Source organism: Ascaphus truei, chromosome 8 (genome assembly GCF_040206685.1).
Source record: "Ascaphus truei isolate aAscTru1 chromosome 8, aAscTru1.hap1, whole genome shotgun sequence".
NCBI lineage: Eukaryota > Metazoa > Chordata > Amphibia > Anura > Ascaphidae > Ascaphus > Ascaphus truei.
The window spans coordinates 21,973,718-21,999,530 of NC_134490.1; the positions used below are offsets into that span (position 1 = coordinate 21,973,718).

A 25,813-nucleotide genomic window follows, 5' to 3' on the forward strand; every position below is an offset into this window, starting at 1 on the left:
AAATTGAGGATTCGTCCCACGGATGACAGAATATCCAGAGGTCCCAAAGAAGTGTCTGTCGCTAACAGTGAGAAACCCTCAACCAACCATACCAGGCAAGCGGAGCCGGAACCAATAAGTGACGACCCTTGACCAGCTCTGAGATGCTCTCCAAGCTGCCAGGCATGACTGTGATATGTTCTGTGTACAATTGAAACTGAAGATAGGTGATTACGCAGAGCTACAGAAAAATAACGTTGAGCTACAGAAGAATGTGCTCACAATTTACTCTTTGGCCAGGACTGAATTGGAGGATCTCAAGACTGAGCTAGTTACTGCAAACGCTACTAATGCCACCATGGTGGAAAAACAGAGCAAATCTGACAAAATGATTGCTAACCTGAAAAAGAAGTATAAGTAGGCACTGAAATAAATTAGTTTCTCTCAGCAAGAGGTTCACAATTGCAATACAGAGTTGGACATATCCCAGAATGAGGTTCATACTCTCCGCATAGTATTGGATGCATCACACCAAGAGATCAGCAGTTGCTGCATAGAACTGGAAGTCTCTAAAAAGCATTTTAGTCTCACTTAGGAGCTGGACATCTTGCAAAAAGCTATCCTCCGTCTTCATATGGATCTCAGTCTCTCAGAAGGAGCTTCAGACCCTCAACCTAGAGATAGAAGTCTCACGCCGGGAGACCGCAAGTCTCAAATCAGACGTGCGTAAATGGAAGGAGGACTACAAGGAGGCTCTGAAAATTACAGAGATTGCAAAAAAAGAAAATACAAGGCTGAAAGAAATTCGGATTGGACCGACCACATCAGTGAAAAGAAGGAAAAGCTGCAGGAGCTACAAAAATTTAAGAAACTATTGGAAGATGAAAAGTTTGAAGCATTGGAGCAACACACACATTCAGAGCACCCTTTGCAGAACCAACTGCAAGGTCTGCGAATGCACCTCCAGAATGTCGAGGCGAAGCAGCGATCTCTGCAGGAAGATAATCTGCAGGCTGCTAAAGAAGTAATGAAGCTGCAGGAACGTCAGATTTACCCAGTGTGTCCCCGCAGAGCAGCATGAGAAACTGAAGGCTGCCCTGAGCATCACTAGAGGCCAAGCTTTAAGACCAGGAGACTCTGTACAAGGAGCACAAGAAGATCCAGAAACTGAGGCAAGCAGCTGCGGCCCTAACTAAGAAATTCAGTGCTCTACAATATAATGAATTTTGGATGCAAGCTCAGAGAAAGCACAGTGAAGAGATAAAGACCCCGAGAGGTGAATTGCACGATGCACTCAAGGAACAGGGATCTCTCGCGGATTAATTAAACTTGCAGAAAAGCCTAGAAGTGGAAGAGCTTGAAAGACTGAGAAATGAGATTCCAGTACTGCAGGGAGGGAGAGAGAGAGTATGCAAAGACTTTACGGTCCGTGGTTAAAACCTTGGAGTCTGAAAAGGTTACAGAATTAAAACAGTGAGGCTCTGCGGACCAGTAAAGTACAGGTGTCTCCACTAGAGGAAAAAGGATTGACCCTTCCCAAGTGTCGGTATCCCACAGCAACTAATACCCATTGAGACCAGGGTACAGGTACAGTTGGGGACAACGCTCATCTGCAAAACGAGATTGCAAAGTGTGAACCGCCTGAGCAAGCACTATCTAAAACATCAGCTGCCAAACAGGCAACAAATAAAGGTATGAATGCAGAATCAAAACCAGAAGAATCCTTATCTGATGAAGCTGAAAAGATAGGGTGTTTTCTGGAAATGGATGTGGAATCGCAACTCTATCCCAAAGAAGCTGAACTGGCAACTGCATTGAGTGAAAAAAGAAGTGCAGAAGGACAGCTTCAAGAGCTGAAAACTCAAATAGCATTCAAAAATAGCTCTTTAAGTAGTGCCATGAAATGGCACGAGGCTAGGATAGTGCGAATAGATTCCAGACAACAGAATTCAAAAGTAAGCTGACCGAGGCTTTGCAAGACCTCAGCAAGGGTTATAAGGAATGAACATTTAGTGCTAAAATTTGAGTCCATGGAAAATATAGCGAGAGAAAGCTATTTGCGTAAACGTTCTGCAACTGTCGCCATATAGTCTTCCTACAAAGAGGATCGCCTGACGCTGGGGAAATCTCATGACCGCGGTCCATAGAAGGACTGTACTTGGAAAAAGTCCTCGAGCGACTGAGTGCTGATCTCAAGCACCTTCTGGAGGAGACACTAATAACCTGGAGAAAAGACGCCAATCCCAGTGGGACTGAGGGTTTTTGTACTCCATCCAATCTCATTCGAGCCGCAGAGATATCTCGAGTGGAAGGATGGGCTTTGGCCGTGGTAAGCCTGAGCTTCCCACAAACAGGAGGGGAGGTATGTAACAGGGACTTATCACTGTTTGAGAAAAACTGTCTCTAAATCCAGCAATCAACCAGACTCAACCTGGCTGATTAAGACTGTTAGTCTTCCTGTTTCTCAGAACAGGCTTTTTCTATTTCCTTAGCCCACAACTAGGGCTGACTGGAGGAACAGATGTCTTGAGCTGCAGAAGGACTGTATGCTGATAGCAAGACAAGGGGACTGGACACAAACATTGCCATAGCACACAAGGGTGCTGACCGAGAAGAGCAGAGAGGCCTTCCCCTACAGCAGGCCTGCACAACTCCAGTCCTCGGGCCGCAAACAGGCCTGGTTTTCAGGATATCCCCACTTTACCACATCTGGCTCAATTAGTGGCTCTGTATGAATGAGCCACTAATTGAGTCAGCTGTGCTGAAGTAGGGATATCCTGAAAACCTGGCCTGTTTGTGGCCCTCGAGGACTGGAGTTGTGCAGGCCTGCCCTACAGCTACAACAAACAAATAAGCTTTCTTCTTGGACTGTTGTATATCTATATGTATTTGTTTGGGGTGGTAAGCAGCTTAGCTACCTACCCAGTTAGATAGGGCTGGAGTAGAATGTGTAGTGATTTCTCCAAAGTGGAGTAGGTTTTTCTTTTATATTTGTGTTTGCAGTGTTTAAAGGAACAGGCGCAATAAAGCCTTATTTTAATTTCACCTTAAACGGTCTCCATTGCATACCTCTGCACACATCTCATACAGTGCCTTTTTTTTTAAATAATCAGAGAAGTAGAAGTATTTTCAAATCCGATGTATAAAAATTCAGTGTTTACTTGGTAACCAAATATTTAGTACAGTATGTTCTTCTGTGATGAGAATCTGTGGGTCTACAGGTAATTTGTTTATCACTGTTTTTTTTTTTTTTTCCTTTTGTTTGTAAAGTAACAATGAAGCTATTATTGGTTAAACAAATACCACATGGATCTTCAGCTGGTGTCCGTGGGCCAAATCCGGCCTGTGAGGGACTTTAGAGGGGGGCTGCTTCGGCTCGTTTCATTTTTACACTGAAACTCGCTTAAAAAAATAAAAATAAAAATCATTATTTTTTTAAACCTTCTTTCCTACAAATTACCCAGTTGCTGAAATATTTGTTTTAGTGCATCAGTTGTCAAGTGCCGTGTTTTATTTGAAAGATTTTTTTTCCAGCATACTCCACACTATGGTGTCGGCACTTTTCAAAACCCAATGACCACTTCTTCTAAATGTAACGTGTATACTTGGTTGTAGCATAACGGCGCCAAGAAATGCGGCTGTCAAGACACTAAGGGGCCTATGCAGAGAGCAGCGCTGGAAATTATTGGCGAGGGAAATAAAATGTACCTTTAATGGGGAGATTTTTTCTCCATATGCAGGAAGGTGAGAAATCTGCTATTTTTTTCATGAATGCGTGTGTCCAGTTGAAAATGGAGAGATGCGCGCTGCTAAAATGTTTTTTTTTTTTTCTCCCCTATGGCCGCCGAGCTCCAGCTTCTTGCCAACTTTAGTTGGCGGAGCTAATTGTTGAATTTCGCGCCATGTTTTTGGCGCGAACAGCCGCTAGATGGCGATCGTCCCTTTCTGAATAGGGACCTTTTAAAAACTGGCGAGATTTAGGTTCTCGCCAGCCGCGCGGCGAGATTTAAAAAAAAAAAAATGGCGCTTTTTTCTACACTCGCCATTACCTGCCTTTCTAAAGGCAGATTTCGCCAAAAAATGCCGCTTTTCCTGTTAGCGCTGCTCTCTGCATGTGGCCCTAAATCTTCCTACTACACTAAAATCTCACAACAGTCTTAATGTTCCCTTGTGCGACCCATCAGATTAGTCTGAGACACCCTTAGGGGACGGGCCATCATGGTTAAAATACTGGAATACTTCTTTTAATGCCAGCTTATGGCAGTCAGCAGCTGTGTCAGTCTGTATCAGTGAGTCTTATGCAATTAAGCTCTCTGTATCTCACAAAATGTAGTCCTTTCTATGACAGGCAGAAGAGGAAAAGAAAACTGAGCTTGAATATTAAGGGCGTTTAGCAGACAAAGTTCCCATCGGCACATGCCACAAACTATCTACTGTAAGCATTTTTTTCAAATACTCTAGATGGGAATTTTCTACAGCGCTGCCACCATTCCTGTGTTTGCCGGAAAGAATCCTGCAGGGCAGAATATTTCCAAGTACCAGGGACTAATTCTCCAATCTCCAATAGACATAGCATTTTTTAAATGTCAACCACTGTGCATCAAAGCCATGGCAACAAAGTGGTTAACAATATGTATATATTTTCTTGACGGCGGTTGGAAGCGAAACCGCTTGGCGCATAAATATTGGCTTCTGGTTATCTTCAACCTTCTGTTACCACATTATCTTTAATACTGGCAATAATAACCGTGCTTGTTGCTTTGCGTGAAACAATCAAACTGACATAAGAGGTTAGTGTCCAGGAATAATTAAAAAACAAAACAAAAATGTAATTAACATTTTTAATTACTTGCTGTCACGAACGGCATACCTGTGAGCACAAGACTGGTATCTGTGAAGAGTTCATACACACAGCTATTTTGCTGACCTGCTTTTCACCCCTGCAGGGTCCCTCAAATGAGTACTATATCTCCCCCCCCCCCCACACCTCAATCTGCCATAAATATCACCTTAAAAGCCTGCCACACCAAGGATTTTAAAAAGTCTTAACGCTACAAGGTAGGTCCTTGGTCCCCGTTTCGCTGTGAAAAATGTTATTAGCACACACATCTATTGTTGCAAAATGTTTCCGAAAGTTTAATCACTCTCTCAAATGTGCAAAGTTCAATTAGAGCCCAAATACATACTTATTACATTTTAGATTTAATATGCACAGAGTACAGTGCTTTGGTTACAGAAAAAAGAATATTACAAGAAACATACAGTACAATATATGCAGACTATGTCATTAAAATAATAGGATGAACAAACTGAAGCTCCTAACATACATTATCACACATTAGGTTCTCAAAGTGTCTTGAGGCGAAAATGTGAGATTTCATGTGTCATTCATTGACACTGCCTTGGTTGAAATCTAACTTGATATTCTAAATGCATGGTGATTCAAAAGGTGCCTGAATATAGGAAATGCCTCAACTTCCTTTTTATCCTATCTGGAAGGATGTCATTTTCACTGTTGCATTTTTATCATTACAATACAGTACATTTCATATTCAAGGACTCCATTTCCACAGGATCAGTACCAAAAGATTGGCGTAAAGCAGATGTGTTGTCTATATTTAAAAAGGGAGCTAGATCACAACCATGGAATTAGACCTGTAAGCCTGACTTCAATAGTGGGGAAACAACTTGAAGGTTTAATACAGGATAATATTCAGGACTGCCTAATGGAAAACAAAATTATTAGTAATAGTCAGCATGGATTTATGAAGGATAGATCATGCCAAACTAACCTTATTTGTTTCTTTTGAGGAGGCAAATAGGAATTTAGACCAGGGTAATGCACTTGATGTGGTCTACTTAGATTTTGCAAATGCTTTTCATACGGTTCCACACGAAGTTGGTGTACAAAATAAAGAAAATTGGACTCCGTAAAATATATGCACCTGGATTGAAAACTGGTTGAAGGATAGACGAGAGGGTTGTCATAAATGGAATTTTTTCAGGTTGGGCTAAAGTCGTGAGTCGAGTACCTCAGGGATCGGTACTGGGACCCCTGCTTTTTAACTTGTTTATTAATGACCTTGAGGTTGGCATAAAGTGCTAAATCTCCATTTTTGCCGATAATACTAAATTGTGTAAAGTAGTAGAATCAGAGCAGTGTGTAATTTGTCTACAGAATGACTTGGAGAAACTGGAAACTTGGGCAGGTGAGGTTTAATACAGATAAATGTAAGGTTATGCATTTGGGAAGCAAGAATAAACATGCGACATACACATTAAATGGGAATAAATTAGGGGAATACTTGATAGAGAATGATTTAGGAGTGCTTGTAGACGGCAGGCTTAGTTTAGAAGAACTATTCGGCCCAAGGGCAGTACAAAGGACTGTGGGTCATCCCTTGGTTGGAGGAAAGGGGATTTCATCAGCAACAAAGGAAAGGGTTCTTTACCCTAAGGGCAGTTAAAATGTGGAATTCATTACCCATGGAGACTGTGATGGCAGATACAATAGATTTTGTTCAAAATAAAGTTGGACATCTTTTTAGAAAGGTATACAGGGATATACCAAATAAGTAAACATGGGAAGGATGTTGATCCAGGGAGTAATCTGATTGCCAATTCTTGGAGTCAGGAAGGAATTTATTTTTCCCCTTATGAGATATCATTGGATGATATTTCACTGGGGGCTTTTTTGTTTGCCTTTCTCTGGGTCAATATCCTGTATGTACGGATATAGGATAAAGTATCTGTCTAAATTTGCATTGGTTTAACTTGATGGACGCATGTCTTTTTTCAGCCTCATCTACTATGTAACTGTGTGGATATCAAACGTAATGTGGTTAATGCTAAGTTTCAGCGACAAACTGATATCTGTCCTTTGCACCCTCGCAAACGGAGTTTAGCATCATTTAATTAATCAGATTGCAACTGTTAAATATATATCTATCTATCAAACACACAGTATATCGCATGCACGCCTAGATACTAGGGTTAACCAAAGCTGTCATATATATGCTATTGTATCAGTAGGCAGCGGTGCTCCAAGAATAGGGGTAATATGAAAACAGAAAAATATATCCAAACAGGAGCACACAGGTGTATGAAAAAGAATAAACAATTGATTAATTATGTAAAATCAAGGGAGAAAGATTAAAGGAGTTTGTTTGGAGTCCCCCTTCGTTTTAATCTTTCTCCCTTGTTCATGTCTAGTGTCAGTTTTTTTTTTTTAATTATTTTTTATTTATTTTTCCCCTGGCATTCCCAGAACAGAGGAGTTCCTTAAATTATATTAAAAGGGTTGTTGCTTATTTCTACTATTGTGTTATGATGTCCAGTTTCAATCACCCCACTTTCCAAATCCAGGCTTTGTCCCCAGATTACAATCTAAGTGAGGTTATCTCTTTAGAGCAGGGTCTACGTTTCCTGTTTTATGTTTACAACACGTATTCCCATTATGTATTCTAATATGTCACGTGTTACTGCTGTTAAGTGCTATGTACCTGGACTCTCCAGCTCCCTTCCCCAGCTATGCTCTCTCCTGTCAGGCGGTAGTTGAATCCCAGCACTGACAGGAGGAGGGAGTGTGGGGCCCAAGGCAACCTTGTCATAAGGCTACATACATACACAGGCCAGGTTGCTGACCCCTAATAAAAAAAACAATACATATCCCCACATGGCAGGGGGTACTAATTGGGATTGGCTCCTCCCTCAGCATAGGTAGGGCAGGAAACTCTTCTGCAGGGACCTGGTATATAAGCGCCTCCCTTCCCCTGCAGAGGCAGTCTTTTTCCTGTCCTACAGCATAGCAGTCCTGTTTACTTTGTTACATTGGTACTCACCAGGACTGTCAGTGCAGTTCAATCTAGGGGGTTGTCGGCATTTCTCCCCCTGAAGCTCCAGCAGAAGCGTTATGTTAAATGGCCAGCCGGAGGCCATGTGACCGTACGGAACACTGCAGAAGCGCCCAGGAACGCAGGTAGACTGGAACCAAACTCTGGATCCCTCGGTGAGCAGGAAGCAGAGAAACAGAGCACGTGCGCCTTCTCATCCCCTTACAGTGGCAATGACGCTCTGACATCACACGTGCGATGACATGCGGACCCCATCATAGTCTTAAAGGGACAATACCATCTAATGGTGCCTGATCTTTCTGAAGCGTTTCTGAGGACTAAGGAGATTTGCGATTTTGCATGATTTATAGAAGATGAATAAAGCAAATAGCCGCTGTGAAACTTTTTGGTGAGTCCCTAGATCATAAAGGGATTGTGATACAAAAGAGTGACTAACAATGAAGTGAAGATTTTCTATTTGCTTCATCTTTGATCCAGTACCTCTGCAGTCCGTGAGAGGAAGGTGGCTAAGAAAGCCAGGATATGTGCTGCTTCAAGTAAGCCATTGCTCGCAGCAAAGAAATGATGCAGAGTCCTTAAATCTGCGGCCAGGGGCCTAGTGACCAGACTTCTATTCTATCCTGGATGAAGGATACGGTCTTTCACGTTATGGCTAAACAGACCTAGAAGAGATCAAGGTCCCAGACAAGCCTGGATAGTGGAGGAGCATCTTCGCCAGAGGCGTCTGACTTGCTGTAGCCGTACCTGGAAGGATACACTTTCCAAGATGCCAACAGCAAGACAGATTTTATTTTTAAATTCTTATTTATTGAGATTTTATTCACACACAACTAGCTTGGTGTGTAGTTTTATTAAAAGCAATACATACATTTTCTTAATGGTGTGCGTAAAATGTTAGCTGCAAGTCTCTTCTGCGCAGAGCGTACAATGTATGGGCATAAAAAGATATTGGCCCCTGTTGAACAAATTGCACGGTGTGAGAATTTGCCGTACAATTCAAGCAAAGATCGCTGTTAATACTTGAATATTATGAAGCTTTATCGCCATATTTTTTATATTTTTTATTTCTTGAGTTCTGCAGTGCCTGTCTTGTAATCAGTAGAACTAACTTTTTGCATTGAAAAAGTCAAACTGTTTTGTTGGCCCCCAGACCTCTGTCTCACACGCCATTCTGTAGTCTCTAGGCTGCACTGATTCTGACAGTGGTCCTCAACAGGGATGCTTTGATGTTGGATAAAAGAAAAGCCCTTATGTGCATAAGGTTGTGACAGAGACATTTGTTCTGTGCAGAAGTCAGATGGTGAAGTGCACACATCACTTCTTGGAAATGAGTGTATGTAATGATCCAGCTGAAACACTGCTGGCAAAAAAACCTCCTCGCCGTAGGTCGGTACAGGATGCCAGATAGTATGGTGGTCAGTTTTTAGATGTAGTACTGGTACGTTTGAAAAAAATAATGGAGCTTTAGAGTGTCCTCTCTCGGGTGCTCAACTCCAGTCCTCAAGCTTCCCTGACATAATCTAATATAGTCAGATTGATCCTAGCATGTGGATGAAGCATAAATTGTGACACTTTTTAATGAATCATCAAGTGCGTTCTTCATGAATGTAATAGATATGCTAAGCTTTTAAAACTTTGCAATCTCCACCTGTACTAAGCTTTTTCGGATTTTTACAGGTCTCACTCTTTGTCCATTGAGCTTATTGAAGTCTTGAAGACCTCTTCATGTGTAATGTGCTTCTGACACTTCACAAGTCTCATTACACACAAGAAGTACCTGTGAGATTTCAACGGCTTTGCCTTCCATTAAGATCTATTAAGAATTTTTTACTAGTACAAACGGTTAAATGAGTCCTCTGGATGTCTTGCAAGATGCCAATGTAATTGTATGACAGAATTACGAACTGGAAAAGAACAATGTGCTGGGCAGTCCTTTTATTTCAGCAGACAAAGGATCTTCAGGAGATGTCACCAGCAGCTACAAATTTAAAGCTTTATCCGAATGTCACGGTGAGATTATGGCAGGCTGTAGAAGTCACACATAAATATATATAACAGTTGATATATATTCAGTGTTCGACAAACCTATACATTTGCTCGCCCCGGGCGAGTGGATTTAACATCGTGGCGAGCTCCTATTGGCCCAAGCAGCACACGTTTGGTACTAGGTGGCGAGTAGATTTTTTTGTGTGGCGAGTAGATTTTTTGGTGGTTTGTCGACCAATATATTTATCACTGGGTCTGAACTGGGACGAGACTTAGATATGATAAAATATAATTTATTCCTTGATAAAGGTGAACACACAAAAATGTACAAATAAGAGGCAAAATATAGACACTTACTTAAAATGGAAATGATGAAGCAGTCACAGCTGGACTGGCAGTTCATACAGCACTCTTCATAGTCATCGAGACACCAAAGACTTGAAAAGACCTCTGGCAGGAAGACAGTGCATAGCGTTTCTCTCAGCAATCAAGATGGTATAGAACAGACTGAGCAACTTGAAGAACTTGAACATGAACAACACTGGATAAGGGCTTGACCACAGATTATATACCTTTTGTGGACCTATCCTTAACCTTAAGTACATGTGATTGGTTTTCAATTACCTCCAGCCACTCACTAGCCTGGGAACACATTTTAATCCATGCCCCCCTGCTTGTTGGGACATGCGCAGTAGAGCTCTGTGGTCTCATTTCTGAAGCCCCACATTTGCATCAGGAATGCCAGCCAGTCTATCCATTTGGAGTTCTGGCAGGAAAACCTTTGTTGAAAGGTGTGAAATGGTACACTTATTGACTGCTCTGGTTTGAACCTCCTCCGCCCTTAGGTAAACAGGGAGGGTGACAAAACCCTTTGAACAATACTTAAGTCCTAGACATTGGGTCGCCTCTAGGGCCATCTGCTATCCTGGTATGCAAAAGAATTTCCTCTGGGTTTTAACCATACCTTGAAACACAGTATTAAACATAAAACATAAACGTATTAAAATATCCGGTTCCGCTGGGTCCATCAGGTCCAAACTTCCCAGTTCTCAATGTCGGAACTGGGACACCATATGGTCCAAAAAGAGACGTGCTACGACCTTCGGAACCGGAGTTACACAAATGCACCTTAAATCATTTTTCATTTTAATACAAAAATCTCCGCTAAAAAGAAATCTCAGCTTTTCACTAAATCGCCATTGAAAACAACGGGCTCCGCCGCCATGGGTTTCAATGGAGCAACTCCGCCGTTGTAGTCAATGGAGTTTCCTGCTATAGACTTTCAATGGGGAACCGCCGCCATTGAAGTCTATGAGAAAATCCAAAACATTCGTCCATACTCCGTCTGGTTGGTCTGAGGGGGCTGGGAATGGGCATGCATTAAAGCCGAAACCTTGGCTACATGCCACCCAAATCCCATCCCTCTGGGCATTCCAGAACCGGAGACATGGACTTACACATTTCAACATTTTACACTTAGTCATTTTTTCACCATGCGGCTTTTCCCCCATTAGAATCAATGGTAGAAGTCCCGAACTTTCAAGGGGGTCCATACTCCGTCGGGTTGGTCCAAGAGGGTCAAGGATGGTTCTGCAGTGATGCCGGAGCAGTGACTACAGATACCCCAAGCCTTGATCCTCTGGTCTCTCCGGAACCGGAGATATGGATTCCTAAATTACAGCATTTCACACTTAGTCATTTTTCGGAGCTGTTTCTGCCACCGCCATTGAAGCCTATGGCGCGACCCGCTCTTCTCGGTTCGACCCTTATCAGGGGTCCAGGATTCGGGGACCCGGTTGTGGTCGAGTGGAGGGAAGCCTAGGAACTAGGGGCAAAAATAATTTTATTTCTAGGTGCTCTAGAACTGTTTATTCCCACGCCAATTAACGTTGAACTTGACTCAAGTGATTTTAACTCTTTTAAAGGACATTGTATCCGGTTTGCGGTCTGGACGGCAGCCAACTCGTTCTTCGAAAGGCACCTCGAGGAATCTCCATTGAAGTCAATGGGCCCATTGACTTTCAATGGGAAACCGCCGCTCTCCCTCTCGGACGCCACCTGCTGGTCTTTACAGGAAACAGGACTAAAACAGCACAATTCTCTATTGAAATGCATTGAGCCCTAATGGCGGCCAATGGGGACCTGCAAAATGGTGCCTGAAAAGGCGGGAAAGTTACACAAAGGGCTATAATCACTATACCACTATTAACCCTTGTGCTCCCGGATGGATCCCAGTGTGTGTGTGATGCAGACACTGATTAATAATAAAACATGGGGGAACAGGGAATATACATTTTCAGGTTATGACAAGGGTTAAATCACACGTCTGGGCCTCAGCCCAGTTAACCCCTTGTCTCCCTGGTGAGGTTAGAGGGTGGCCAATTGGGGTGTAACCCCTTTAATCCCGGGCCAAATCCTCTCCATCGTCACACCGAGAACTAACGTTTCTGGGCCAAGCATTTGAAACGTTTATAAACTTTGTAAATGAGTGAGTAAAATAAAGAAATTGCTAACTGGTTTCCTGTGGAAAAATAAAATATTTATTTTTCCTGCGTGCTATGTTAAGATTATCTGATTATTGTTCTCCCATTATAAGTTTGGTTAATGATGGCTTTGCCTAAAGGCAGACTACACCCCAAAAAAAGAGAACAGGTGCCTGCAATGTCACCACTTTGGTGATGTCATATATTGTACAGGAAGCTTCAGTCATCATAGACTGTGTCATTTCACCTAACTTTGAACTCCAGAGATAACAGGTAGATACAATGCAACTAAATTATCTACAGCACAGATCATTGGTGAGCAACTGACAGCCCTCTGGGGCTTTTCTTGTGGCCCCATAACCACTAGCCACACCTGCAGCCCACTCCCCCTCTTTATCCAGGGCACATGGAGAGTGGAGATGTTGCTGGGGTGGATTGCAGCTTCTTCTCACCCCTTCTGCTGCCTAATGGCAGTGCTAATGAAATCACTAGTTTCCTGTGTGACGAGAGGAATGGGACCGTATTCATCAGTGTGCCATCATTAAAGAGATGAGGGGGTGCGGAGAAGAACCTACCCACGCTGCAATGCCCCTTCTGTCTGAGCTCTTGTGGTATATCATATTGCCTACCACTGACATAGATCATTCTAATGGTGATACATCCCTGTTAAAGAAGTGAGAGTGACTCAGTGAGTAAAGACACTGACTGGCACTGAGTTTGAAGCAGGGGAGCCTGGTTCAATTATCGGTGTCGGCTCCATGTGACCTTGGGCAAGTAACTTTATCTCCCTGTGCCACAGGCACCAAAAAAACAGATTGTAAGCTCCACTGGGCAGAGACCTGTGTCTGCAAAATGTCTCTGTAAAGCACTAACTAAAACTAGCAGCGCTATACAAGAACATGCTATTATTATTATTGTTCTTTATTATAAAGAAACGACAATATAATTTTAAAAAATGTGTATGCAATGTATGCTCTAAGGCAGTTATACCCTGCATCACAGTATGTGTTGGACAGCAGAGATACAGAGCACTGCAAATAGCCTGACAGAGGAAAGCAATGAAGTCCATTACTTGCTCTTATGCAGCTTGATTATTGGTATTCAAACCTTTCTTGATATATTAAGCACACTGTTATAACTTTACATGAAAACATTTAGATTCAAGTTTTTCCTTACTGGTGTGTAGCCTGCCTCTGATCACGTTACATGGTTTGCTCCATCATGACTACATACTCTAAAGAAAATATATTCTGTTTCTTAAAGTATACGCTTCTGCATTCAAGCGCTTGCACCATTACTTGTTGGTACCACTGTTTCCACTTTCACCAGTGTCTTTGGCTACAAAATACTGTAGTCCAAACAATAATCTGCATTGGAAGTCACCTCTTGCAGCCTTACTATTCCTAGTGCTGTTGTGAACCAACAGGAGAAACATCATAATGAAAAGGTTTACTCCTTTTAATTTTGATTGGAAGTAGATGGGAGTGTGTTTTCCTGCAACAACTGGATGGAAATCTTATTACTTGCCAGAGCAAAAAAGTAACAGCTTTCGCTATACAACTGGTATCTTTTTACAGAGGCATCCTGAAAGCTGTAATTTTTTTTCCAACATAAATTGACCAATTAACTTATTTTCATATTTTGTTGAATTTGTTGCTTCTGTAAAGTGTGTGTGATGTACTAGCTAAAATAAAGACTGTCCATATTCCTCCTAGATTCACCAATTTACATTTCAGAATATATTTGATGGTCACATTAATAAAATATTCTGAAAGGTCAAGGTTTCCTGTGCTAACATTTTGTATTTTCTTCTGGATATTTTATTTTATGGAATTCCTTTCCTTTGTTCAGATTAAGATCCCTCTCTGCGCTCATGATTTTTACATTATAGCACAGGACCTATAAAACTGATGCATTCAAATACAGTATCTACTTTTTGTTTGTTTGGGAATGTGTAATGCCAACTAAACATATTGTTGGTTATTGTACATCGATGAGAAGTAATTAATTTACGGGCTTGTGATCATGCTTGCAGCACTAGGCCTTCTAATAGGCGGTTGAAAGAGATGATAATCCGCTATTATTTTCTTCTTAGACATGGGAGAATCCGACTCATATTGACAAGAACACTGGTTTTGGTGGTGATAATGATCCGATTGATGTGTGCGACATTGGAAGCAAGGTATTGATGTGTATCGATTTACATTTTTATTCAAATAATTGTGCTCAGATGAGGAAAAATTAAAAAAAATCATGATTTCATTATTAATGTGACCTGAATGACTGAGAAACTAACGCACTTTTTAGATCTTGCGTCATTTTGCCACCTTTGAACACAGGTTGAACACTAGAGATGCATTTATTATCATTTTCTTTTAAGTGCAAACACAATACTGTACATACTGTATAAGCCATGCTAGTAAACATATTTGGATTCAAATGTGTTGTAGATCACAATGTAAACTGTAATATTAAAGGTACGTTAAACCACGGGTGCGCAACTCCTGTCTTCAAGGCGCTCCCCACTCACCCCCCACCCCACCCCCTCCAACAGGTCAGGTTTTCAGGATATCCCAGCTTCAGCGGAGATGGCTCAATCAGAGGCTCAAAGACTGATCCACCTGTGCTGAAGCAGTGACTGATTGAGCCACCCGTGCCAAAGCTGGGATATCCTGAAAACCTGACCTGTTGGGGGGGGGGGGGCATGAGTGAAGTACCCCTTGGTTAAACTACTGGTGTTTTTACTTGGTTATTTATGGTTCATGAGTTTTTTTGTTTTTCTCCCATGGATCAGTTCGCCCTGGGTTCATATTTAAGAAAGTTGCTACTTGCTACATCCTATTATATTCATCTCTTGTCCTGACTTTTCCTATAAATACTCCCCAAATGACTCATTGAGGCCTAAAGCGCTACACTAGTACCAAGTGCATTCTTTGCCATAGTGAGAAATCATACAAATGATACACCCTAAGAGTTTACCGTATTATATTGTGCTTCCATCGGCACAGTTTTTATATTTGTAGTATTTGCCATTCTAGTCTAACACAGATTGTAGGCTGAATTCCTTAGCTCATACTCCAGCTATCTGAAAACAATTTGTATGCATATCCACTGCAAGACTTGGGATTTGAAAAGAACTGTGAGATTTGGTCCATTTTTGTTTTTTGTTTTTTTGTTTTTGAAGTGCATTTGAACAATGGTGAACTGGGAATATTCTGTGTGTGTGTGTGTCTGGTGTTACTTGTCACTGTTATGATGTATCAGTTTTTGCAATGCATTGCGAGCCTGCCAGCTTAAGAAAAAGTAAAATTTCCTCTTGTTTGTTTAAACACTTTTCGACCAGTGATTCTTTGTTCTTCTTAGGTGTGTGAAAGAGGAGAAGTCATTAAGGTTAAAATCTTGGGCACCTTGGCATTGATTGACGAAGGAGAAACTGATTGGAAAGTCCTTGTCATTAACATAGAAGACCCCGATGCATCTCTCTACAATAGTAAGTAAGCTAATTAAGTAGCCAGTATAGGGCTGTGGAAGAAATGAAGTCCACTCTGACTTTAGGAAAAACAGTCTGTTCATAAACTTTTATTATTGCTGTAGCAGGAGTGATGATGCATATGGTCAGACATTTCGTCTGATATAAGCACATTGTCTTAGACCTAAGCAGTCTATTTTATACCCAAAGCAAGGAGGCGTGAATGCATAATTTCACAATGTCATGATGTCTTGCAACATTTGGGCGTTTTTACTTGCTTATCTTGGCATCTACATAATTACTTGTTAGGCGTATTCTAGCAGTCTAATCAAAAAAGAAACGATATGATACAGGGGAGACTCGTCTCCCCCTCCCAAGGCCAACAACTGGCACATCTCTCATACAACCCTACAAGAGGGAGTAAATAGATAAGGAAGCTAGGAAGCCAGGGAGGGACAGTTGGCGAGAACAAAGAAGCAGCAGTCTGTGCAAGGGGTGCGCAAACTGGGGTGTGGGGGCATGAGATTTTCCAGGGGGGCGCAGCTGTTACAGAGGTCCCACGCTGTTTCCCAAGGCATTTAAATTAAATGCCGGGGGACCGCACAAGGCCTCCCACTCTATCTTGGCTTCCAGCGGCACGTCGTCATGGCAATGCGCGTCAAATGACGCCGCAGGGTCACATGACGTCAAATTACCATGGCAGCCGAGGTACAGGGGGACAGCATGCAGGGGGAAAAGTTTGCGCACCCCTGGTCTATGCAATTTGAGGTTACAGGAACCTAGGAAAACATTCATTTAATCACATACACCGTTTCACTTCTACCCACAATGCAGTGTTATCCAAAGTAAGGGTTTTAAAGTTATAGCTATGGGAAAACAAGTGTTTGGTTATACATTAAAATAATCTGAATATGTTTAGATTCCACAGGGCACACTTAAAAGCCTACAGGTACAACACTCAATATTACAGCTCAAATTTAAGTGCCTAAAATCTATGCAGATGGCTGAGCACTTTTTTCAAGTCTCGTTACCTATTCTTTCCCGGCGGTAAGCGGGTCATTCACAATACAACAATATGCAAACGTGTGCTGTATCCCAACTGTGCCTTTATCATTCGGAGGCTGTTCAGTATCCTATCTTATGTTAACCCTCTCTCGTCCATGCTGAACACGTTAATTGTTAGCCTCAGGATAGTCTACACGAACGAACGTATAGCATCCCCATGCAACACAGCATTCCCCTACATCAAATGTAACGTTTCCAGCTAATTGGATTATGTGGTAGGAATAGCTTTTCTTTTGTTCCGCTATCAGACATTGAAGATGTGAGGCGAATGAAACCCAATTATCTTGAATCAACTGTTGACTGGTTTCGAAGGTACAAAGTCCCAGATGGAAAGCCAGAGAACCAGTTTGCCTTTGATGCAGAATTTAAAGATCAGGTAAACACTGTTTGTTCAACTATTGAAGCCGCATTGCAACATAATCATGGAAGGAAACCAATAAAATAATGTGAGCAGCGTAAATGCGACGGTAGCACATAATCTGTAAAGAAAATCTGTGACGTTTATAGTCTAAAGAAAATTAGATTTTGTGAGCGACAGTGCTTGAAATAAGCCTAGTAGCCTTTGTGCCAAGTAGATTGCTTAATAACAGATTTGTTTCCTTGAGTGGTAAACACAAACCGTACATTTCTTATTACCATGTATAAAACATGTATTAGAAATATGCTGTTCACCCTCCATTCTTCAGAGTAGTTAAACTTTAGAAGAGCAAAACATGTAGAACTGCACATTTAAAAAAAAAATTATTTACAGGATTGAAGCAGGGGATCCCCGGAGCTGAACCCCATTAACTTCAGCTCCGGGGACACCCTGCTTACAGAGATACTTACCTTCCGTAGTGGGTGCCGGTATCTCTGCCTTACGAAATGGCGTTTTTAAATGTCCCGCTTCATGCGGGCCAATAGGAAGCTGTGACATCATCCCTTGCAGCTTTCTATTGGTCCGCGTGACCTGGACATTTAAACATAGAGATACCGGCAGCACCTACGGAGGTATGTATCTCGGGAAGCAGGGGGTCCCCGGTGCTGAAATTAACGGGGTTTAACTCCGGGGATCCCCTGCTTCAATCCTGTAACAAAAATAATGTAACTAGAAATGTGCGCAGTGCTATATGTTTTACTGCTTCAAGGATATAAATAATAAGATGCATAGTATGCCCGTGCTAGATTCTGACATGTCTTTCTTTATATAGGACTTTGCTATAGAAATAATCAAAAGTACTCATGCCCACTGGAAGGCACTGGTAACTAAAAACACAGGAGGAGGAGAAATTGTCTGGTGGGTATTACATTTTTTTTAATCATTTTATTAGGATTAAGTGATGTCTAAACTAGTTGCCGCTATTCTTCCTTTAGTTTAAATTTATCACCTCCTTGGTTGGTCTGTAATCTCAGAAAGCCATAACTGATTTACCCTTTTGCTACTTAATTATAAATACAACTCTCTTGCCCTGTGGGATTTGTTTTGTAACATGAAATTAAAATACGCAGTTCCCAGCAGCGTCTTTTTACAAATAACTTTGCTGTAACATTTAATAAAAGAAACCTCATTATAAACCTTTAACGCACGCGAAGCTGAACTGCCTTGGCAATTTATTTGTATTGTGTAATTATTCATTATCTAAGGGACTGATGGGAAATAAAGCCTGAAATAAAGCCTGATGGTTTCTATCAGAAAACACAATGGTAGAGTTTTATCCTTGTGCAATAGGGGTGTCCTATTGTAGTAGATGAGCACAAGGGGGGCATCGGGGATATTTAAAAGAAAAATGGAGAGCAGTATCATTGATACCCTCAGTGGGATACATATGCAATCTTAGTACTGGTCACTGATTGGCATGTTGGACACTTTTATTTCTAAACTAGAAGGGGAAATGTAAAGATCTATAGCTGAAATTGTAATGGCCACCATCGTGTAACAACCAGATCGTCCATTGTTCCAGCTCTCGCTGACTATTGGAAGAAAAGTCAAAACCGGAGTATGCCAAAAAAAACAATTTAATGAAGATGGTAAAATATACAATAAACCTGGAATAATGTCACGTCCGCAAGGAATACACAAAAATGGACCCTAGGTGTAGTGATGTGGGGGTCAAATACACAAGGGAAGGGATACCACAATGGGAGAGGAGGAGGGAACAACAACAAAAAATGGGGGGGGGGGGTGTATGTAGTGGGTGGGTAACCAGGGGGGCAAAGTTTCAGGATGAGAACACCTTCCTCAGGCCTGTTCTCAAGTCCAAACGGAAGCACTTCCCACACAGCAGGAGAGAGTGAGAGAGAAATTAAGGATTACCCAGACCAAGGACTTTACGGTTGGATTTTGTATCTATTGAGAATTTCATTCTCCTACTAGGATCTGGACTCTGAACCTTTTTCTGATTATAGTTACTGCATTTTGTGTTTGGTTATGTTCTTTACAGTGGGGCAATAAGGGTTTAGAGAAGTACCTTTTGTCCCTTTGGACTTGAGGGAATAGGCCCGAGGAAGGGGTTCTCACCTAAAAACGTTGCTCCCCTTGTTACTCTCCCACTACCTACACCCCCACCTTTTTTTGTTGTTCCCTCCTCCTCTCCCATTGTGGTATCCCTTCCGTTGTGTATTTGACCATCACATCACTATCGCTTGGGTCCATTTTTGTGTATTCCTTGCCGATGTGACATTATTCCAGGTTTATTGTATATTTTGCTATCTTCATTAAATGCTGTTTTTTTTGGGGGGGGGGCATACTCCTGTTTTGACCAAGACAAACCACAAACAGTGTGAATATAATACTGCCAATCTATTTTTAATCTAATGTCTACAGTGGGCTGTTATCATGGGGTGTAATGTAATGACTACACTCTGTTATCTAGCTTGTTGTGGATATTATAGTTTTACTCCAGTGATTTGTTCTGCTCTGACTACATCCTTTTACGTGAAACCGGAAGATTCCAGTGATAAACATGCTGACATTTGTGCTGCAGTGTTGATCAGGATTTAAACGTGTCAAATCCCCTATTTGCTGTACAGAATATTACCATCATGGCTCCCCTGTACTGCAACTGAGAAACCGTTCTAGAAGCAGATTGCATTTTTAAAGCTGTCTGTTTTTTTTTTCTCCCTCTTGTTAGCACTAATACTACGGTACATGAAAGTCCCTTCATCTGCGAGCAGGATGATGCTGAAGCCATCGTTAAGAAGGCTGTAAGTAGGGAAATTGCCAACTGAACCTAAACATGAGAAAAAGATAAACCTGTGGGTGTCCTCTCTACATTTTTGTTAGACTAAATAGGGGGTTATTTTATCCCTATTGCTGCCAGAGCGACCAGCAAATCGTTGTGCAATGCTTGCAGCATTAAAAGGGTTAATCTCTGCCCCTGCTGTCCATTCCTTGTTTGAAGTTTAAGCACATCCATGCATTGATTGCTTTATTTGCTGAGGGGGAACTGTGACATTGGTCGAGATGGTATCACGACACAGCACTGATGTCATTGTAATGCTTGCACAGTAAATGACATACCCCACCAGCATTGATGATGGAAATTTCATACAGCACAATAAATCGCTGCTCCTTAGAAGCAGACAGTCTCCTAGTGGTACCTTGGGTTTGGTGCAGGGCTCTCACACTTGTCCTTTTTATCTCTGACAACTTTAGTATACAGTACTTTTAGCTTATTTTACACATACAATAATGTATTTTGAAAATTGTGGACATAGATGTAAAAACCATTCATGAGCACTGATAGAAATGTGATAGAAATCCCTAAGGTAGCATGCAAGATCACTCCTAAAGTGGACATACTGTAAGTTGGAGAACCAGTGGCTTAGACGATGATAAAAGGGACCTTGCACAGGGTCACACAAATAGTGTTGATCTTATTTCAAAGTCCCTTACTTCACAAGTCAATGTTACCATAAAATAAATAGATAATAAAAGACACCATTAAGTATTTTAAACCATTTTGAAAGTCTCAAAATGTGTATTTACGGGCATGGGCAAAAGATAAACGACAAGGGCAAAAAAAAAACCACACATCATATAGTTTATAAACATTTCTAAAGCAATTGTAAAAAGGACCGATAAGTATCTGTAAAGACATGAACCGCCGGGATATAACCTCCTAAACACATCACTGCTAGTAGTTCCCCTTCATATTCTCTGGGACTTCACCTTTGGAAGAGAGAGTGACAACCATTTCAATAGCATTTTGTAGGAGCAAACGTACATATAATACAGCCTGAAGCAGCCCCGGGTTTCTGACACGGCAGTATAATCCAGACATCGCACACCTATTCCAATCGCAACGTCATCTTGTAGACCTCGCGAACCTTGACTGCTTCCATTGGCACGATTACGTTTCTAATGATCAAGAAGAAAACGGGAAAAAACTTTTGCCTTAAGCATTCAAAGCATTTCCAATGATCTGTTCTTATATTCACCACCATTACAGCGTCTGCTGAGGTTTGAACATATTGCCAAAAACATTTCAAACTTTCAACCTATTGATGAGGTATTAATTATTTATTTCAGGCCCCTCCTTGCGGACCAAAAAGTCCTATCCCACAAGATGGTAAGTTTAAGAATATATTCCTTCTAGGTTAGGATGGGGATGTTTAAATGTTATAATTAGTTTGCTGTACAGTCAGACTGGTGTTGTAATTGGCCTCCACTTTCATTGTGTGACCTCCCTCTAACACCCACAACCATTGACTTATTAATGTAACATGGTACAATGAAACTGTGCTGTTAGTGGGGTAAAATTGGCATTTACAGCCGTGTCGTTGAAGCATTTTTTTTTTTTTTTTAACCTTACCCTCCCTTGAAAATGATTATAGAACATTTGCCTGCGATGCTCAGTATCCCCGGCACATCTACAGAGAGGTTCAGAGTATCGTCCTGCCATGAAATGATTCTGTTATACCTGTCACATTGACTTCTTGGTGATAATTAGCATGTAAAGTCCTTCCCACTGCACATTTTATAATGTTTTACTCTTGTGCGAGAATACGGTTTTGAGGGCACCTGTAATTAGTGGGAGCAAAAAAATGCCTTTTTTTTTTTGTCATTCTCTAATCAAAAGAAGTTATGTCAGACCAGTGGGGGCATAGTTAGACTTGGTATTGCTTTATATTGCAGTGTGATGATGTTCAAGGAGGAAACTTGCACACAGATTTAGTTTTCAACAGTTCTTAAAAAAAAAAAAAAAAAACACAAGTTTAGTTACGAGAGTGACACGTGTGTCGGTTACATGAGATGCAACACTAGAAAAGCAAAATAATACTTGTGTTAAGCAAACATGCTAGTGGCACAAACTGTTCATATATGACAATATTCACCATTCAATGAGCAGAACTCTGGCTGGCAATTGTTTTTGTTTTTTAAATGTCTGCTGTAAATATGTTGGCATTATTCAAAACTGCAATTATGACAACTGAGTTTTTGTTCTTTTGACACTTCAAAAGGAACATTGTATTCTTCTGTACAGTGATTATCTTGTTGCTTGGTGGGTAATTAAAATATTCTTTTATTTCTCCCCTTTCTGTCCCTCCCCCTCTCCCATTGATTGGATTTTGCCGCACACGCAGTGGACAAGTGGTACTATTACCAGAAGAATTAATTAATAGGTGAAAACCTTCAGCAATTATTGCATGCCTTCCACCAGGCAGCTGGATCTGCATATTAGAGAAGACATTGAAGGAATAACATAGGGGCGTTTCACAGAAACTGTTGTAACCCCTTCAAGTGCAGGATGGTCCCACAAAATATCACTGCTTTTATATTATTGGCTCTTCTAGCATGTAATGGGTTAGTGCAGGGGATCTCAACTCCAGTCCTCAAGACCCCCCCCCCCCCCCCAACCTTCCCAACAGGTCAGGTTTCCAGGATCTCATTGCTTCAGCACAGGTAGCTGTCGAAGTCCTGACCTGTTGGGGATTCTTGAGGACTGTAGTTGATGACCCCTGGGTTAGTGGTAAAGGCATGGGTACTATCTGCATGTTACATCAGCAAACTTTGCTTTAATTTAGATCTTGCAGAGTAATTATGCAGCATAAATTGGTCTACCTATGTTCTTACAAGTATTGTTGGTTTTGTAATGGCAAACAGCAAGTTTGGTAAGTAGGTTATGTGCAAAGTGATCCAGACAACATCTATTTAAATTCACTTTACATTAGAAGATAATAAAGCTACTTTTGTTTACATCTGTTTTTTGTCCTGACTTTCTTTTACGATCAGCTACTCTTTGAATTTCCCTCATACACATGACACCTCTGTCACCAAGTGTGCTGTAAGCCAGGGTTGCTCAACTCCAGTCCTCAAGACCCACCAACAGGGCAGGGAATAAGGATATCCCAGCTTCAGCTCAGGTGTCTCAGTCAAAGACTTGAGCCACCTGCGCTGAAGCAGGGATATCCTTAAAATCTGCCTTGTTGGCGGGGGGGGGGGGGGGCGGGTGGTGTGTGTCTGTCTGTCTTGAGCACCCCTGGTGTAAGTGGATAGTATGTTGGTCTTGAATATTATTATTATGGTTTACTTGTAAAGCGCCAACCTATTCCGCAGCGCAGTACAGTGGGGGTACAGAGATTTGATAATTACATGAACAGTTGCATACAAATATGCACAAAAAGGTAATGAGAGCCCTGCTCCGGAGAGCTTACGATCTAGTGAATAGACAAATGTATGGTTTTGGTTCCACGTTCAGACACTTCTTCTCACAGCTATTAATTTAAAAGTTACTTTTCTCTCGGTGTGAAATAATTTACAGATCTTCATTAACACAGTGCACCCAACTGCTAGTTTTTTTTTTTTCTTTAAACATTTTTACAGTGATTAAAGTCTTGGGCCCCCAGAGCTAAAGTGCAGTACTTTCAGTGCTGGGGACTCCTATGCACAACCGTGCTGTATTGCTGCTGTAGATTGTTTTTTTTTTTTTTTTGATACACACAAGGGGTCATTCTATATAGTCTAAAGCGGGCCGTTCAGGGTGTTTTTGGCTGCAAAATCCCCAGTGACCTGAAAGTCCACTTAGGAATATCTAAAACTAGCTTTTGTGCCTGGGGAGCTGCTACCGCATCTCCCTTCGCTGCTGCCACATCTCTCCTCCTCCCCCCCTCCCCCCTGCTGCTGGAACATCTCCCCACGCTGCTGCTGCCGCATCTCCACTCGCTGCCGGCACATCTCCTCCCCCCCCCCCTGCTGGTACATCTCCCCCCCCCCCCCCTGCTGGTACATCTCCCCCCGCTAGCTGGCACATCTCACCCCCCCTCCACCCTGCTGGCACATCTCACATCACACACACAGCCCCGATCCAGCCAAGGGCACGCCCCCTCCCTTAGTAGCCACGCCCCCCTCCTGCTCTAACATTTTTGCAGGACACCCGATGGATACTTAGAATGTCCTTAATTTGGGAGGCGAGTCATATTGGAAGCTCAAAATAGTTGCGTTGACCTACAAATCCGCACAATGTCCACTAAAAGTTTTGTTGTGCTACGTCGTGCCGTTTGTGAGATTTTGATGCTTCGGACATACAAACAAACAAACAAACGGAATAACAAACTTAGAAATATAGTATAGATAAGGCAAATCATGTGAATTTCATGGTTGCTAGTCATGTTCCGAGTAGAAATCATCAGGATTCTGTCAACTGGAAATGTGTGACCTCTTAATACAGCATAATGCTATACACTTTACAAAAGAACACCACATAAAATATACCATTAATCATGTTGACCTGTAAATGTATACGTAAGATGCTAGTGCTGCAGTCATTTAGTAATGCTACTGTATGTGATTACCTAGGAGTATGTTATTAAAGTCCTTTCTGATTGACAAGATACAACCTCAGCCAAATCTTTGCATCAAGTATTTTGTGGGGGAAAAGTAGGTACCATCATGTCTTTTATTGGACCCAACAATAGTTTATAGCAGGGGTCTCAAACTCAGTCCTCAAGGGCCACCAACAGGCCAACTTTTATGGATATCCCTGCTTCAGCACAGGTGGCTTAATCAAAGACTGGGCCACCTGTGCTGAATCAGGGACTGATTGAGCCAACTGACATCCTGAGAACCTGACCTGTTGGGGGAGGGGTGTTGAGGACTTGAGTTGACAAGCCCTATCGTAGACCACTTAAGTGTTAATAGTTTGGTGTACCCTAATACTTAAACACTTGACTGTTCAAAATGATATTTATACTGTACATACAAGTATAACCTGCATCTAAATCATACTGAACTACTATACTCTTTGTATATAGGTGAGCCTTTTAGCAGACATAGGGGCTTATTCATTAAACTGCAACAGTGCCGATTTGAAGCACCATCATCACAAGGAAACCAACATTCAAATCCATAGAGGCTTCTGTGTGATTGTGCCCCAATCGGCATCACTGCAGTTTAATGAATAAACGCTATAAAATAAACTCAAATTGGAAGTGCGGTGCTGGAGCTTAATTTGGAGAGGCTTCTGGAACCATCTCTATAGTGTTTGGGGACCACCGGTGGCCCTGGAACCACAGTTTGACAAGCACTGCTGAGGTGCCCTTAGGTGAGGAACACTGGTATAAAGCATGTGAAAGTGGTGTCTAAAGAGCTATGCTCTATTGTTTATAAGCATTGTGCTCTGCTGTAATCAAGCACAGAATTGCTAGTTTTGTACATCACTTTTGCCACTGATTGGGGAACACTAGATGTTCACACGTACAACTTTTTTTTCATAGGTTATGAATAATCATGTGGATAGGCAGTTTTTCTATAGTTGACTAAAAAATGTCAGATGTTTCTTTGTATTAATACTATATTATTATTCTAACATCGCTTTCCAATTGAAGATCTTGAAAACAGACATAACTTCTACTGATGAGCTCTATTCTCGTCGGCAATGCCAATGGACGAATATCTTCATTGGATGCATACTCAGCATCAACCGTGTGTCCTCTTCTAAATCAGACCTAATTGGAATGTCGTGCGTTTCATGTTTGTGAACAAATTGGATACAGTGTGT

General features: G+C 41.6%; 1 protein-coding gene across 1 annotated transcript in view; it reads left to right on the top strand.

The window, feature by feature from the left end:
- PPA1 (inorganic pyrophosphatase 1) overlaps positions 1-23,013 on the top strand; it is a 49,686-nt gene extending 26,673 nt beyond the window's left edge. Inside the window, exons 5-11 of the mRNA XM_075610766.1 lie at positions 14,397-14,483; positions 15,665-15,791; positions 17,084-17,211; positions 18,026-18,111; positions 19,946-20,018; positions 21,346-21,385; positions 22,401-23,013. Coding sequence (XP_075466881.1) covers positions 14,397-14,483; positions 15,665-15,791; positions 17,084-17,211; positions 18,026-18,111; positions 19,946-20,018; positions 21,346-21,385; positions 22,401-22,432 — 573 coding nt within the window. The 3' untranslated portion in view covers positions 22,433-23,013. The remainder of the gene's footprint in view (positions 1-14,396; positions 14,484-15,664; positions 15,792-17,083; positions 17,212-18,025; positions 18,112-19,945; positions 20,019-21,345; positions 21,386-22,400) is intronic.
- The last annotated feature ends 2,800 nt before the right edge of the window (positions 23,014-25,813 follow it).